Source organism: Eucalyptus grandis, chromosome 11 (assembly GCF_016545825.1).
Source record: "Eucalyptus grandis isolate ANBG69807.140 chromosome 11, ASM1654582v1, whole genome shotgun sequence".
Classification (NCBI taxonomy): domain Eukaryota; kingdom Viridiplantae; phylum Streptophyta; class Magnoliopsida; order Myrtales; family Myrtaceae; genus Eucalyptus; species Eucalyptus grandis.
This window is the reverse complement of record NC_052622.1, coordinates 16,103,265-16,119,601: the sequence shown is the minus strand read 5'-3', so window position 1 is coordinate 16,119,601 and position 16,337 is coordinate 16,103,265. Positions and strand designations below refer to the sequence as shown.

Below are 16,337 nucleotides of genomic sequence, written 5' to 3'. Positions count from 1 at the left end.
AAACATTTCTTTTCAAGTTCACCTTAAAATATAGGGAACCTAGCTTTAGGGAGTTGCTATACAACTATCAATTTGAATAATTCGATATTACATTACAAGATTTATCTCCCTCCACGTCAAATCATGCAGATTTCAGTTGCGTCATTCCATACTAAATTCATCTCGAGATCTTTCTCTCTCTCATACTTGATTTAAATAATGATTACATTGATATCAATAGGATCATTTGATGTTATGTTGAATTCATCTTGAAATGCCCATCCCTCTCATACCCAACTTTAAAGAATGACTAGTCAAACATAAGTTAAATCATTTAACGTTACATTAAATTCATATTTATCACTCGAATCCAAGTACATAAACATCAATTGAATGATGTGATAGTATGAGATAAGATCCATCTCTAGATCTCTCTCTCACTATCTCTCTCATACCCGATTTCAGAAAAGATACATGTGAATAGCAATCGGACCATTCGATATTAAGTTAAATTCATCTCAGAATCTCTCTCTCTCTCTCTTACTCGTTTTGTTACTAAGCAGATGCTTCATCTGACGACTGGCAATCAATGGGTCAAATCCCTTCTTTCTCTCTCTCTCTCTCTCTCTCTCTCTCTCTCTATCTACCAAGCACATGCTCCATCCAGTCATCGGCAACTCAAAGGGTTAAATCCATTCTCTCTCTCTGTCTCTGTCTCTCTCGGTAGCAGACATCTCCCAACATTTTCCTTAATAAGATAATGGAGGCAAGAAAGAGATCGCCGTGCATAAATGCCCCGACCGAAGCAGCAAAAAGATGCATCCCGGGAACCTGAACCCCATTCACTGAACTTCGATGATGCCAACCACGTTCGCGACCTTTCTTTTTACGGCCACAGCGCAGAGCATGTCGCCCTAACGAACGGCGAATCTCGTCCGCGCACTCCTGGCTCTTCCATGGCCATCGTCACCTCGTCCCAAGAACTTAAAACCCCAGCAACGGCTCGGATCACCAAGATGCCAAGAATCTAGTTCCTGTCCAGCCCCTTTTTTTGTTTACTAGATTACGATTTTTGGGGCCCCGCAGCTGCCCTCTTATAATATATACATCGGCCCCTACAGTTTGCAGAGAGGGGGAAGGGTTCAGTGGGTTCACTGAACCTATTTCCTCCCCCAAGAACACGTGCATGCTCGAGCCTCTTCGCGCAAAAAGAACCGGGACACGTGCTCTGGACCACGGCGACCCGAGTTGACCCGACGCGTAAAAACATCGAACCCGATCCGTTCGCCAAGTTTTCCGGCCTGCGGAATTCTCCTGACGAGTGACCCCCTCCCGGAAGATAGGAGCCCCCGTGGAGCGGCGGCCGCGACGCCGGTACACGTGGGTTGCCGCCTCCCGGGACGACTACATTGAACGCCAGATCAAAGTTATGGGTATCAACTCTATAAATCGAGGCTCTCGAAGATTTGATTACCACGTAAGTTATAAGATAAGGGAATTGATGGGATTACCTCATTTGGGATTTACCTCGTTTGTTTAAACATGTTTTCAAACGAAACCGAAAGCGTCACGTGGCGAACGCGTCGCCAGAAGTCAACGGGCGAAACTTAGGATGGGCTTCCTGTAAGAACCGGGCCGAGGGCCTCGCGACAACGGAGGCGTCGGCTCGGGTTCGGTGATTTCTCGATTTCATGTTTTAGTTCCGACTAGAGATTCTCCAAGACAGAGGTTTTTCCAAAAGTTTTCTTAAACAAGGAATGAAGAAATGAATAATGCACTAATGTATAAAAGATTGATATACAAGAGGGGACCACTCACTTAAAAAAAAAAAGAAGAGGATATTGCTTAGCTAATCATGTCGTAATCCCTTACGATGGATTCTGGACCACAAGTGCTCTTTCATAGGTACTTCGGAACTAACAAGTTCTATAAAAAGTAGAGGGCGACCATTGAGAAGCAAATTTAGGAAAATATTTTATTCGAGGAAGGCCACAAAAAATCCTAAAAATTTATGACATATTAATGTACATGACAGCAAAAATTCTTTCATTACTCAATTAAATACAAATTAGTATGTCTTTCCACCATTAGTGTGTTTAGGGTATCGAGAAATTTCCAGCTCATGAATGAAAAGTCACCCATTCAAATCCAATTAATTATATACAAACTACTCGAATTCAAAGTCACTTGTACAAGTGAAAGGTCATGACTTATTGCACTTGGATTGCAATGCTCCATGGACTATTTTACTTTCATGTTTTACGATGCTAATATTTTCTTCTTTTTTGGTTAAAAATGTAAGTATTGTAGAGCATTTGAAGTACAACAGGTTAGAGGCATCCCTCACCATTACAAAGAGAGCTACTAATAATTCAAAAAGATGGAGTACAAAGTCTTCACATAGTAACAGATACTACATTTAACTAGAACGTTTAATTTTTTGGTAAGGTGAGGCTTTACCTCTTACATTTTATGCACCTTGACCAAAATAATATGGATGTCGGTTTGATTGTTTTGAAATTGTTTATAGTTATGCTCCATTGAAATGCAATATATGGTTGCCAAGAAAGATACCTTGAAGAGTCTTGTCGCCAAATATTTGCCATCGTTGCCCTAATCATCCATTTAAGTTCCTCATTCCATCCTCGTAAAGAATGCCTAATCTCATGTTGCATAAGAATATTAGGGAAAATTTCAAATAAAGACCCAAAATCAATCTATTTTCTCAAATAAGGACCCATAGTGAATTTTGTGTCAGATAAGGACCCGAAGTAAACTCATTGTCTCGAATAAGGACCCAAAGTAAATTTTGTGTCAATTAAAGACCTGAAATAATCAACTTAATCTCTATTGAGGATCTTAGCTCACCGGCAAACGTTTTCTGACGATTAAAATAGGGGCAATTTTGTGATTGGAAAAAAGAGAAAATTCTAAATTAATTAAGTTTAGGTTATTCATTTAGATGTTTATGTTTTCTTCTTTCTTCTCCCTCGCCGCTCCTCAACCAAATCGCTGTCCGATCATCGTTGCAACTCGATTCTCGTCGCTCCTCACCTTGCTCGATTCTTGTTGCTTCTCACCTGCCCCTTGCAAGCATCGGTCTATTGTTCACCATCGTCTCTTCTTTATAGGGTTTCGGAGTCGACAAGCTTCAAATTCGTCGTTCGAGATTGGGTACACCAATTTGAACGAAACTAACCACGGTTGAACGTGAGTGCAAATTGAAATAAGTGGAAAACCTGGAAAAAGATGATGGATAATCGGGCTTTATACACAAGCTTTGTCTACATTTTGCCGATTTAATGTGAGTGAATTCTAAGATGGAAAAACTAACCTTGATTGATGGGGAGGTGGGCCTGCTCGAGCTTTGTGATTCGCAAACAGAGAAAAGTCAAATAGAAAACTTGGGTCTCCACAAAGAAAGAAAGAAAAATTGGTTTTCTTCTTGTTTTTGAATTCATGCCTCAATCAGCGGAGAATTTGGGTCTTTGACTTTGCGGAGGATGGGTACAAGAAATGGAGAGAACTTTGGCCTTTGACTTTGCAGAGGATTGGTACAAGGAATGGGGATACCGTAGAAAACCTAGGGTTTTTTTGTTTCTGTTTTAGGATTTGTTAATTTTTCCCTAGATTTTTTTGAACAAAATTGTCCAAACTTCGGTTGTCGGAAATGTCACAAATATTTGGTTGACCAGCAATAGTCTCTTTTTTATTTGGGTTCCTTATTTGAGACAATTAGTCAACTTTAGGTATTTATCTAACACGAAATTCATTTCGAGTCATTATTTGAGAAAATTGATCAACTTTAGGTCTTTATTTGGAATTTTTCCAGAATATTATACCAAATGCTGTCTATTGTTGTAGAGAGGGGGAAGGGTTCAGTGGGTTCACTCAACCTATTTCCTCCCCAAGAACACATGCATGCTCGAGCCTCTTCACCCAAAAAAGAACCGGGACACATGCTCGAGACCACGGCGATCGCCAATGCCGCGCTCCGGAAATAGTCCCAAGTTGACTCGACGCGTAAAAACATTGAACCCGATCCGTTCGCCAAGTTTTCTGGAACACGGTTCTGCAGCTTCTTTATTCTGCTCGTCTAGGGTCTTGCCATGTGGAATTCTCCCGACGAGCAATCCCCTCCCGGAAGAGAGGAGCCCACATGGAGCATTGCTTAGCTAATCACGTGGTAATCCCTTACGATAGATTCTGGTGGAGCATTGCTTAGCCAATCATGCGGTAATCCCTTACGATAGATTCTGGACCACACGTGCTCTTTAATAGGTACTTTGAAACTAGCAAGTTCTATAAAAAGTGGAGGGCGACCATTGAGAAGCAAATTTAGGAAAATATTTTATTCAAGGAAGGCCACAAAAAATTTAAAAGTTTATGATAAATTAATGTACATGACAGCAAAAATTCTTTCATTACTCAATTAAATACAAATTAGTCTCTCTTTCCACTGTTAGTATGTTTAGGATATTGAGAAATTTCTAACTCATTAATGAAAAGTCACCCATTCAAATCCCATTAATTATATACAAACTATTCAAATATAAAGTCACTTGTATAGGTGAAAACTGAAAGGCCATGACTTATTGCACTTGGTTGCAATGCTCCATGGACTATTTTACTTTCATGATTGCAAGTGTAAAAAATGTTTTATGATGGTAATGTTTTCTTCTTTTTTGGTTAAAAGTGTAAGTATTGTAGAGAATTTGAAGTACAGTAGGTTAGAGGCATCCCTCGACATTACAAATAGGGCTACTAACAATTCAAAAAGATGGAGTAGAAAGTCTCCACATAGTAATAGAAACAACATTTAACTAGAATGTTTAATTTTTTGGTAAAGTGAAGCTTTACCTCTTACATTTTATGCACCTTGGCCAAAATAATATGGATGTCAATTTGATTGTTTTGAAATTGTTTATGGTTGTGCTCCATTGAAATGAAATATATGGTTGCCAAGAAAGATACCTTGAGGAGTCTTGTCGCCAAATATTTGCCTTTGTTGCCATAATCATCCATCTAAGTTCCCCATTCCATCCTCCTAAAGAATGCCTAATCTCGCAAAAAGAATGCCTAATCTCGTGTTGCGTAAGGATATTATGCCAAATGCTAGCTATTATTGCAGAGAGGGGGAAGGGTTCAGTGGGTTCGCTGAACCTATTTCCTCCCCAACAACACATGCATGCTCGAGCCTCTTCGCCCAGAAAGAACCGGGACACGTGCTCGGGACCACGGCGATCGCCACCGCCGCTCTCCGGAAAGAGTCCCGAGTTGACCCGACGCGTGAAAACATGGAACCCTATCCGTTCGCCAAGCTTTCCGGAACACGGTTCTGCGGCTTCTTTATTCTGCTCTTCTAGGGTCTTGCCTTGCGGAATTTTCCTGACGAGCGACCCCCTCCTAAAAGAGAGGAGCCCACGTGGAGCGGCGGCCGCGACGCCGGTACACGTGGACTTCTTCGCTTCCTCCGCGTCATCGACTCTCGATCGGTATATCCTCGCCTCCGGTTGCCACCTCCCCGGGTCGACTATATTGAACGCCGGATCAAAGTTACGGGTATTAACTCTATAAATCAAGACTCGAGAAGATTTGATTACCGCGTGAGTTATAAGATAAGGGAATTGATGGGATTACCTCATTTGTTTAATCTTTAATTGTTGGGATTTCCTCGTTTGTTTAAAGATGGTTTCAAACGAAACCGAAAGCGTCACATGGCACTCGAATGCAACGCTTCGCCAGAAGTCAACAGGCGAAACTTGACGTGCGGACCCTCAAGTGCCACAACTTTGGCCAAAAGGACACTTAAGCCATAAATCGGGAAAAGACAAGTGCCAAAATGGAGTAAAATGGATCACCTGAGTGCCACTCTAGCTAAAATTCGGCCAAAACGCCAACGTGGTATTTTTTTCCGGCGAAGCGCGCCAAAAACGACACCGTTTTGCACGCTGACGTGGCCAAAACGACATCGTTTTGGATCGACGTGGAAAAAAAAAAAAAAAATTTAATTTAGTTAAAATATTTAAAATAATAATTTTAAAATTAAATTTAGTCAAAATATTAAAAAAATAATTAAATTTTTTAAAAAAAAAAAATTCAAAAACTTTTTAAAAAAAAAAAAGGTGACGGGGGAAGGCGGTTGAGGGCGCCGCCGCTGCCCCGCCGCCGTCGGGAAGGGCCGGCAACGGCGGGGGGAGGGTTCGGCCGAGGTCGCCGGGCCCTGGCCAGGGGTCGGCGACCCCGGCCGACCGGCAGTGAGGGCTCGCGAGTGGCAGTCAAGTGAATGCAGAAATGAATAATGCACTAATGTATATAAGATTGATATACAAGAGGGGACCACTCACTTAAAAAAAAAAAGAAAATGAACATTGCTTGGCTAATCATATTGTAATCCCTTACGATGGATTCTGGACCACAAGTGCTCTTTCATAGGTACACCATTGAGAAGCAAATTTAGGAAAATATTTTATTTGAGGAAGGCTGCAAAAAATCCTAAAAATTTATGATATATTAATGTACACGACAGCTAAAAATTCTTTCATTACTCAATTAAATACAAATTAGTATCTCTTTCCACCATTAGTGTGTTTAGGATATCGAGAAATTTCCAGCTCATAAATGAAAAGTCATCCATTCAAATCTCATTAATTATATACAAACTATTCGAATTCAAAGTCACTTGTATAGGTGAAAGGCCATGATGGTGCGTTTGGGAACTGCCTTCCCAAAGCCCTTTGGGCATGTAAAGGCCTTTGGGCTAAATATTTGGTGTTTGGAAATATTTTTTGACTTGCATTTGCCAAATGTAAGCCTTCAAAAGGCTGAAAGCCTAAGGCATGTTAGGGACTGGCTGGGCTTTCTCGGCATATTGGCTTTCAAGCTAGAGAAAATTTTCTCCCGAAACTATCCTCGCTAATCTTTTGTTTTTCCGGTTTTACCCCCGACCATCGTCTTCATCTTCTTCCCTTCTCTCTACTAAACACGACCAACATCTACGTGTGGTCGTCGACGAAGGGTAGGCAGTTCGGCTAAGAGTAGGTGGTGTGGCGAAAGGCAGGTGGTCCAGCTAGGGTCCCACGAGCCTCCAATGAGGGTCGCCGCGCAGAGGATGCGGCGTGGCAAGGGTCACGGTGACCTAGATCGTGTGCAAATCTAGTTGCGCGATTTAGGTTGCAACAACTAGATTGTGGGCCCCAGCCACCTCTGCACGGAAGTTGTGGGGTGGTGGGTCATGTGACCGTTCAGTGAGGGTCACCGTGACCCGAATTGCATGATTTGGGTTGTGGCGACCCTCATCGCGGTGCGTCCTCAGCATAGCGACCCTAGCCAGACACCCGCCCTTCGTCGCACCGCCTACCCCTCGCCGGACCACCTACCCTTTGCCGGCAATTGTTAGCTCTTCGCTAGTGGTAACTGGCCAAGCCCTTAGCTTGCCAACTCTCATTTTTTTTTCTTTTTTTTTTAATAACAAAAGTCTTTTGTAAATTTAATTTGTCTAAACTCTATTTTGCTCAAGGATACTTCACAATAGACTTTCACAAATACAATTTACCAAACACAATTTGCATTTTGAAAAACTCATTTAACTCAAAGATTTTTGTATTTTCTCAAGAACTTTCCCCAAAAGCCTTCCCAAACGCACGTTGCACTTAGATTGCAATGCTCCATGAACTATTTTACTTTCATGACTGCAAGTGTGAAAAACATTTTATGATGGTAATGTTTTCTTTTTTTTGGTTGAAAATGTAAGTATTGTAGAGCATTTGAAGCACAGCAGGTCAGGGGCATCCATCGGCATTACAAATAGAACTAATAATTCAAAAAGATGGATGTAGGAAGTCTCCACATAGTGGCAAATACAACATTTAAGTGGAAGGTTTAATATCTTGGTAAAGTGAAGCTCTACCTCATACATTTTTACACATCTTGGCCAAAATAATATGAATGCCAATTTGATTGTTTTGAAACCATTTATGGTTGCACTCCATCGAAATGTAATGTATGATTGCTAGGAAAGATATCTTGAGGAGTCTCATCACCAAATCTTTACTTTTGTTGCCTTATCATCCGTTTAAGTTCCTCATTCCATTCTCCTAAAGAATGTTTAATCCCACGTTGCGCAAGAATATTATGCCAAATGCTACTTGTCCATTCACATCGGAAGAAAAGATGAGTTTTTGTCTTCTATACTGGCCTTGCAGAAATGATGTTTGCTAATAAAAATCAGACATTGATTTGTCTTGTAATAAAGCTGTTTGAATCATTCTTTTCACATTGAATTAGAACTATTGTATATTGATGACGTTTCTCATTAGCGTATTTGTCATTCCCTTATATTTGTTTTAGTTGATTTTTTTTTCTAAATCCCCATGAAATGGTATTCACAATTTTCTCAAGAAACCAGGCAAACATTGTTAATGAGTTTCTTTTCTTTTCCCCAATTGCAATTTTGGTTGATTTTTTTGTCTAACAAGAGAAATCCCACTCAGCGGGTTAGCAAACCCACGAGAGAAGATAACTGTACAGTCGTGCTCTCATTTCCCCAAAAAAAAAATCCCTCCTATTTTCGGGGATCTTCTTCGAAAATCGGACATTGAAGGAGCGTATGTTTCCGCTTTCAAGGTCTTGATTATAGAGTCTTTTGGTGTGTGCTTATTCTTGAATGTGTCGTTTAATTCTTCATTCGTTTTGATAGACTTTTTTTCTTTTTTTTTTTCTCTTTTGAGTTCCTGCTTGACGCAGGTCTTGCGACAAACATATTTTGGCTCTCTCTTATTACGGAACACCTAAAATTTTAACAATATTTAGATGTTTATATGCAGGTTCACATATATAAAAAAAACATATCATTTCAAAACTTGGATAAAATTTTAAATTTAGGCGAGAAAACAATAAATTTCATTTTGCTTTTCAAACAGCACAAACAAACTGGCCTGTCCTAGCTAGCCAGGAGATTTTACTTAGGGAAATTTATAACGGACTCTTAAATTGGGATATGCACTTCAATTTGTAATGAGAAAATTACCAAAAAAAAATCTTAAGCCTATTGATATCATGTCAATTTAGTCAACTTTTTTTTTTTGGCCAATTGAGTCCTAAACTTTTTGTGTTTGTCTTAATTCAATCCATTCAACTAATACTGATTGGTCAGCATTGATGTGGACATCAATTGTCATACGTGGTGCGCATTGGGGTTGATGTGGATAATTTTTAATAATATTACAATTTTTTTTTTGTTTTTTACCTTTTGTTTTTGTTTTTTTCTTTACTTTCTTCTTCCACCAGCCGGTCATTGGCTAGTGAGCGCTAGAGATAGGGCTGGCGAGGTCTTGCTAGCCTTGGGGAAACAAGGCTTGCCCTCATCAAAGGCTACGCAAGGTCTTAGCCTTGCCCAACCATAGCTAAGCTCTCACTGGCCTTGCCTCCAAGTAGTTGCTAGGCAGCGACCAACTAGAGGAAGAAGAAAGTGAAGAATAGAAAGAAACAAAAATGAAAATATGAAATTTTTATTAAAAATTATCCATATCAGTATTGGTGGCACCACGTAGAATGACTAGCTGTCATGCCAGCGTTAGCCCACCAATTTTGGCAAACACAAAAGGTTTTTATAACTCAATTGACAAAAAAAAAGGGGGTTGGGGATTGAACCGGCACAATTATAATGGATTTAAGACTTTTTTGGTAATTTTCCCATTTGTAACCATAGACAAATAATAATGAAAGACGCAAGGTGTCATGATGTTAAATATGAAATTGAAGATTAGTTATCAGTCTAACCAAAATTTACATCAAAACTCAAATCTAGATACCTTAACATTGGTTAGCTACAATTGAAGTTTACATATACCTACATATGATCTACATTTAAGCTTATAGTTTGTCGAATAAATAAAAATATGTAGTCAACGCAAAATTTCGTAGAGGATTGCACTATATATATTATGGATGGAGAGAGAGAGGGAGGTGGTAGCCAATGAGCTTGGGTCATTAAAACTAAAATTAAAATTTGGCACCGGTTAGGTAACCAAACTACGCATAAAATGCTCTGAGTCAGAGCCATTTGCATTTACCAGAGGCTCGGATATTACTGGTTCCTGGGATTTGTAATGTCCGTCTTACCCATGCATCTAGACTAAGAAGGAAAAAAATAAAAATAAAAGCCGGCCTCCTAGGCGTTCACGAATTCCTCACATTATGACAACGTTAGGGACAGTTTCCTAAGCTTGGCGCTTGTAACCGCATCGATCCATCCTTCTGTCAGTGCAATGATATTCCATCGCGTTTGTGATTTGGGAAAACAGATCTGGATTGGGTGTTTTCCTGATGCGGTTCTTCCACGTGCAAACTCGATCCTAGGCAGAACCTAAGTTCTTTCTCGACGCGGAAAAGGCCAACTGCCGAAAACGAAACTCTGTTTTGGCAGTTTCCTTCTCGCGTTTTCGCATTTCGTTTTCATCGTCAGTTTCCTCTCCTACTTCTTCGTCAACTTCATTTGTGCCTCTAGACTATATCTTCACGCTCAGGGTTTCTCTTCACGTAAAGAGAGAGAGGGAGAGGGAGGTGACAACATGGGATTCATCAATAGCTTGCTGGAGATCGTCGGACTCGGCATCGGAGTCCCGCTCGGCCTCATCGTGGGTTACTTCCTGTTCCTGCGTTTCGAGCCCAAAGATGTGAAGGTGAAACGCATCACCCCGAATTCTCCTTCTGTATTTTTTTTTCCTTTCTTGTTTGCTTTTTTGCTTCTTTTGGATTCGTCTCGCCGTGTTCGATTGAATTTTGTTTTAATGCCGGTGTCTGGCGATTCCGGGTACTTGCTTCATCTGCAATTTGGGTCCCTGTGGTTTCAGGATCCTCTGTCGAGGCCGCTCCACGAGTTCGACACTCGCTCTTTGCTTGATCTTTTGCCGGATGTCCCTCTCTGGGTGAAGCATCCGGATTTCCACAGGGCAAGTCCTTAGTGACTCACAGCTTTCTTCCAAGTTACATTGTCACAATTTGCATGTGACGTTGATGGAGTTTTTGTTCGCCGAAGCTGATTGCATCCTGGTTTTGATTGCAGGTTGATTGGTTGAACAGGTTCTTGAGATACATGTGGCCCTACCTAGATCAGGTGATTATATTTAAGTTCCATAATCCGATCGGTTGTGAGGATTTACATAGGTATTCAATGTGTTCTAAAGTATCTTGTGATTTGGGATATTCGACGGTACCACAGGCCATATGCAATTTGATAAGAAGCTCCGCACAGCCAATATTCGCGGAGGCTGTTGGCAGGTATCAGCTAAAAGCGGTGGAGTTTGAAAGGCTGAGTCTCGGAACTCTGCCTCCAGCAATTCATGGTTCGTTCCTCTCTTTTAGCTGAAAGGCTGCCTTCGACCATCAAGGTGTCTGATTCCATGATCGCACTCATTTTTGTTTCTGAATATAGGAAACCGATTAGGATGCCTGAAATATGATCAACGTCTGCTTGTTAAACCATCTGAAGCCATAAATGCCAGTTTCAGAAAGCAAAATTAGATGAGATCAACCCATGCTAGCCTTTTGACCTTGAATTTTTTGTGAGATCATCTTACTGTTGAATTTGTTTCTTGTGCATATAAAATGGCAGGTGTTAAGGTGCACGAAACTAATGAAAATGAATTAGTGCTTGAACCTGCGATTAGATGGGCTGGAAACCCCAACATAATATTGGTGCTGAAACTCTTGTTCCTACGGATACGGATTCAGGTTAGATACGCATCCAGTGAATATTTTAGCAGTCACATTGTATAGCAATGTATAGTGCTGGGACGTCTAGCTGCAGTTAAATTTTGCTCATTCAACTTTCAGAAGCAAACCATCCAAGAATACCGTGCAACACACCCTCTGGTAGTGAATGCCGCTTTGTTCATTTGAAGATGACATCTGAATCATGTAATTCAAAGGAAATACTGAACTTAGAGAGCAAAGCTTAGCACAATGTTTTCTGTCTTAGCCTCTTAGGCGAGTCAAGCCAAACCTTTTCTTAATGATATTCTTTGAACTGAAGTGAACTCTTGGAGTCAATACAAACATATCCAACAAGGCTTACATTGCCATCTTTTTACCTTTAAAAGTTAATCTGGTCTAGGGGAAGAATGGGAAGATTGGAAGCACATGTATTGCTTTTGGTAGCTTTGTTCGATGGCTGACATGAAAGGTTGGCCTTAGCCAGACCCGTAGCAAAATTTAGGAAAGAAACAGGCTGCCCAGGATAGGGATTGGATATACAGTATAGTTTCTGATTCAAAGGATAGTCGGCATGCATAATATTTAACACTGTTGTGTTTCTTCTCAGCTGTTGGACGTACAGATATCCATGGTTCCCCGAATTGTTCTTAAACCTCTTGTGCCAACATTTCCTTGTTTTGCAAGTATAACAGTCTCCTTGCTGGACAAAGTAAGTGCATCCAAGACTCGAGATCTGATGACCAGGTGCTTCACATATTTAATCAAATTCTTACATACAGATATGGCATTGATGAGCTTATATTTTCATTAATCCACAGCCTCAGGTTGATTTTGGATTAAAACTCTTCAACGGGGATATGATGGCGATACCATTGTTATATCAATCTGTTCAGGTGCTCTCTTTATACACTTTGTGCATTTGTATTGGTCCACGGAGATTGCTTGAACTCTTCATAAATGAACTCTTCTTTGAATTATTTATTTAATCATGTACCAGCCGTAAGTTGACTTTAGTGATAGAATAGCAGAAGCTAGCGCACAAGAAAGAAATTGAACTCTGAACACTCCAGCGAATATAATAAAGTTCCTCAGTCGTTGACAATTTTAAATTCCAACTTTTGAAGAATAAATAATCACCAGAAGCCATATCGTGCATACACGTGGTCTCCGATATATTTTGAGCTAAGGAGAATGATCAAAGGAGTACATCAACATTGGTAGAGTAGCCACATGAAACTCTGATTTTTCTATTTAGCCTTCTCTAAATCAGCAATTATCATTTCATTACACCTGTTCATACCTGATTAACCAAAGAAAATTAGGACAAAGACATCCCGAAAAACTCGCGGCTGGCATCTATCTTCTCGTCTCGTTTGTATCACACCTTAAAACATAGTCAATGAGATTGTGACATCTGAGATCTTGTAATGTTCTGTCAATTTTGACTATTGGAGAGATTTATTTACAAGCAATGCTTACTTGCATTTGTTTCTTGTTGATGATATCAGGAAGCAATAAGAAAGCAAATAGCTAATCTATACCTTTGGCCTCAGACACTGGAGATTCCAATTCTTGATGGTCCAGTGTAAGTGGTTTTGACTGCCGGCCTTGTTATCCAGTAGATGAAAGATAGAAGATTAGGTCTATATCTACAGGATGGCCAAGTACTTTATCGTTTAAATTTGTCTTCTTAATCCTGCGAAAGAAGGATCATTTGTAGTTGGCCCTGAAATTGCTAGATGAAACATGAAACAATATTATCTATTGTAAAGAATCAAAAAAGCTCAAATACAATAACCAAGACGATCAAACTGTCCATGCAATTGAACAATGAGCAAGTGGCTGGGTAGGCACGATGAACATCAAGGAATGATAAAAACATTGCAGAGAGTTACTTCAGATATTCTATTGTCTGTGTATCTCATGGTTCATCAACAAATTTAGGTAGCCTTCTCTTATGGCTAACATGGTAAAAATGCGCGGTTGAGGCAATGTAAAAGTTTGCGTGACTCGTGTGTTTTTTTCCCGAGTTCCCTGGCCTATTTAGGTTAGTTTGACTGTTTCTTAGACCATGATTAAATGATCCTTGGCATCAAGATGCTTTTGCTCGGATATGTCGTAGTATCTTCCATTTTCCCTTAATAGAAGCTTCTTTTTAGACTGCAACACCCATGAAAGAGCATGTTTCTCCATTTAATTTGCATAAGCACTGATTAATGTTAAGTGTTAATGTCTGAATAATGTTGCAAACAGTGGAGCGATGAAGAAACCCGTGGGCATAATCCACGTGAAGGTCATACGAGCTCACAAGCTCCCGAAGAGGGATCTTTTAGGAACCTCAGATCCTTATGTTCAACTCAGGCTGAGCGGGGAGAAACTTCCCGCTAAAAGAACGACCGTGAAGATGAACAATCTGAATCCAGAGTGGAATGAAAGTTTCAACCTCACCGTGAAAGACCTTCAGTCCCAAGTACTTGAATTACATGTCTATGACTGGGACAAGGTACAGATTTACCGCCTTCCGATAATTCTGTGCATGAGTACCTACATTATCGACTTATGCTGTAGATGACATGCATGCCTTCTAGCCATACAATACCGAAGAAGATGATCTTAGTGCCAACAGAGACAATATATTAATCATTTCCCATTTTTAGGCCCAGTTTAGGCCATTAATTGCTCGTTCAGCAAGCACTTTTGGTGATTCATCTGCAATGTGTCTTTCCACTCTACTGATTGCTTTGTTTGACGTCAGTTTGGGCCTCATGACAAGCTGGGGATGCAAGTGGTTCCACTGACATTGATCTCGTCTCATGAGCCAAAAGAGTTCATTCTTAACCTGGTCAGGAACCAGAATCTCAATGACCCTCACAACAAGAAACCGAGAGGGCAACTAACGGTCGAGCTATCATACCATCCGCTGAAGGAAGACAGCCACAGACTCAGCAGACCGCTGGAACGACATGAGAGCCAGGGAATTGAGAGTGAAGTTATTGAAAGGCCAAACGAGGAAGACTTGAATAGTTGTCAAGCCGGTCTGCTTCTGGTCACGGTGCAAGGTGCAGAAGACGTGGAGGGCAAGCGTCACACAAACCCTTATGCATTGGTTATGTTCCGAGGAGAAGAAAGGAAAACCAAGGTGAGACTACTTCCTGGTTTTGTACATTAGTGCAGCACAATGCTCGACAGCGGACGCATGAGATGGGTTCACAAAATTGGTGCACGGAAAAGACACAACAACGATAACTCTTTGTATTACTTGTACTTGTCAATTCATAGTTCATGTCCTAGAGAGCTGAACAGTGATATGATGTCTCTGTCCGTACAGTCGGTGAAGAGAAACAGAGATCCGTGTTGGAACGAAGAGTTTCAGTTCGTGCTAGAGGAAGCTCCTCTAAAGGAGGAGATTCGAATACAAGTCATGAGCAAAAGGACCAAGTTTTGTTTTCGTTCCAAGGTTGGTCTGGTCTGGACAAACTCATACTGGGGTTCAAGATCATTGCTTCCTCCTGCTCTTGAAAACTTGTTGAATGATGTCAATTGAAACTCATGAGACTTTCTCTATGTTCTTATGGCTCTGGTTGCAGGAATCATTGGGTTACGTCGACATAAACCTTAGCGATGTCGTCTTCAATGGACACATCAACGAGAAGTTCAATCTGATCAATTCGAGGAACGGAGTCATACACGTCGAGATCCGGTGGGAGATGACTTGAAGCGCGTCAAAGGAGCCGGTTCGCGATGATATTTAATTAAAAAAATTTCAGATAATCAACTTTGTCCGATCAATAGTTCTGTTTTTTTTTCCCCATTTATCATGTAGATTATTTCTCTCGGGTCAGTAAAGGTTCATGTTTGTAAGCATCGCTTGTGGAGTGCTAGGGATAATAGCAAAAGAAGATAGTTGGCAAAACCAGATTTGTAAATATGAAATATCGATAGCAAGTGAAAGGTGAATAGTAATTTAAAATGACGGTCAATTGCCATTGAAAAAATAAAATGACGGATTACTACTTATTTTTTAGATTTTACGAGTGGCTGTGTAACTCTTTGTAAGTTACTGATGAAATGTCAAATTTACCATCCATAAACCCAAAAATAAATTATCACTATTTTTAATTATTTATAAGTGGGAAGTTAACAATTTTACCCTCTTAAAACCCAAAAAAAAAAAAAAAATCGCCACTTGTTTTTAGATTTTACAAGTGAGCATGTATTTTCATTAGTAACATCACAATGGAATGACATTTATATTTGTTTACGAGTTAGATTATCGCTTGCTTTTAAATTTTATAAGAGAGTGCCTATTTTCGCAAATAAGTTATTGAGAAAATAATAATTCTACCATCCATGCACCCAATAGTAGATTACCACTTGTTTTTAAAATTTATAAGAGGGGCGTAACTATTTCTAAATTACCAATAAAGTTTCAATAGTAGATTACCACTTGTTTTTAAAATTTCAAACCTCGAGAGTGTACTACCATTTGTTCTTAGATTTTATAAATGGGCGGCCTTACAAACTTTCCTAGAATTGTCGGTTAATGATCGTAATTTACAAACAAAATAAATATTTGACCAATATAAATTCCTAATATAAAATTTTCGTTGGTTGGGTTTTACGAGCAGCAACGTTTTTTTAGT

General features: G+C 40.0%; 1 protein-coding gene across 3 annotated transcripts; it reads left to right on the top strand.

Annotated features, from left to right (window-relative positions):
• The first annotated feature begins 10,206 nt into the window (after nucleotides 1–10,206).
• On the top strand, nucleotides 10,207–15,725 carry LOC104425070 (synaptotagmin-3). Of its 3 annotated transcripts, XM_010037651.3 has the most exons (12): nucleotides 10,207–10,661; nucleotides 10,833–10,931; nucleotides 11,045–11,095; nucleotides 11,201–11,324; nucleotides 11,594–11,712; nucleotides 12,302–12,403; nucleotides 12,513–12,587; nucleotides 13,203–13,279; nucleotides 13,948–14,197; nucleotides 14,450–14,833; nucleotides 15,023–15,151; nucleotides 15,282–15,725. In XM_010037651.3, exons 1-12 carry the CDS (start codon nucleotides 10,551–10,553, stop codon nucleotides 15,408–15,410), a joined length of 1,650 nt encoding a protein of 549 aa, XP_010035953.2. In that variant the 5' UTR covers nucleotides 10,207–10,550; the 3' UTR covers nucleotides 15,411–15,725. The 3 variants fall into 3 exon arrangements, with proteins under 3 accessions (XP_010035953.2, XP_039160300.1, XP_039160301.1); XM_039304366.1 differs by lacking the exons at nucleotides 10,207–10,661; nucleotides 10,833–10,931; nucleotides 11,045–11,095; nucleotides 11,594–11,712 and having other exon boundaries at nucleotides 11,211–11,324; XM_039304367.1 differs by lacking the exons at nucleotides 10,207–10,661; nucleotides 10,833–10,931; nucleotides 11,045–11,095; nucleotides 11,594–11,712 and having other exon boundaries at nucleotides 11,211–11,324; nucleotides 12,302–12,438.
• Nucleotides 15,726–16,337: the final 612 nt, after the last annotated feature.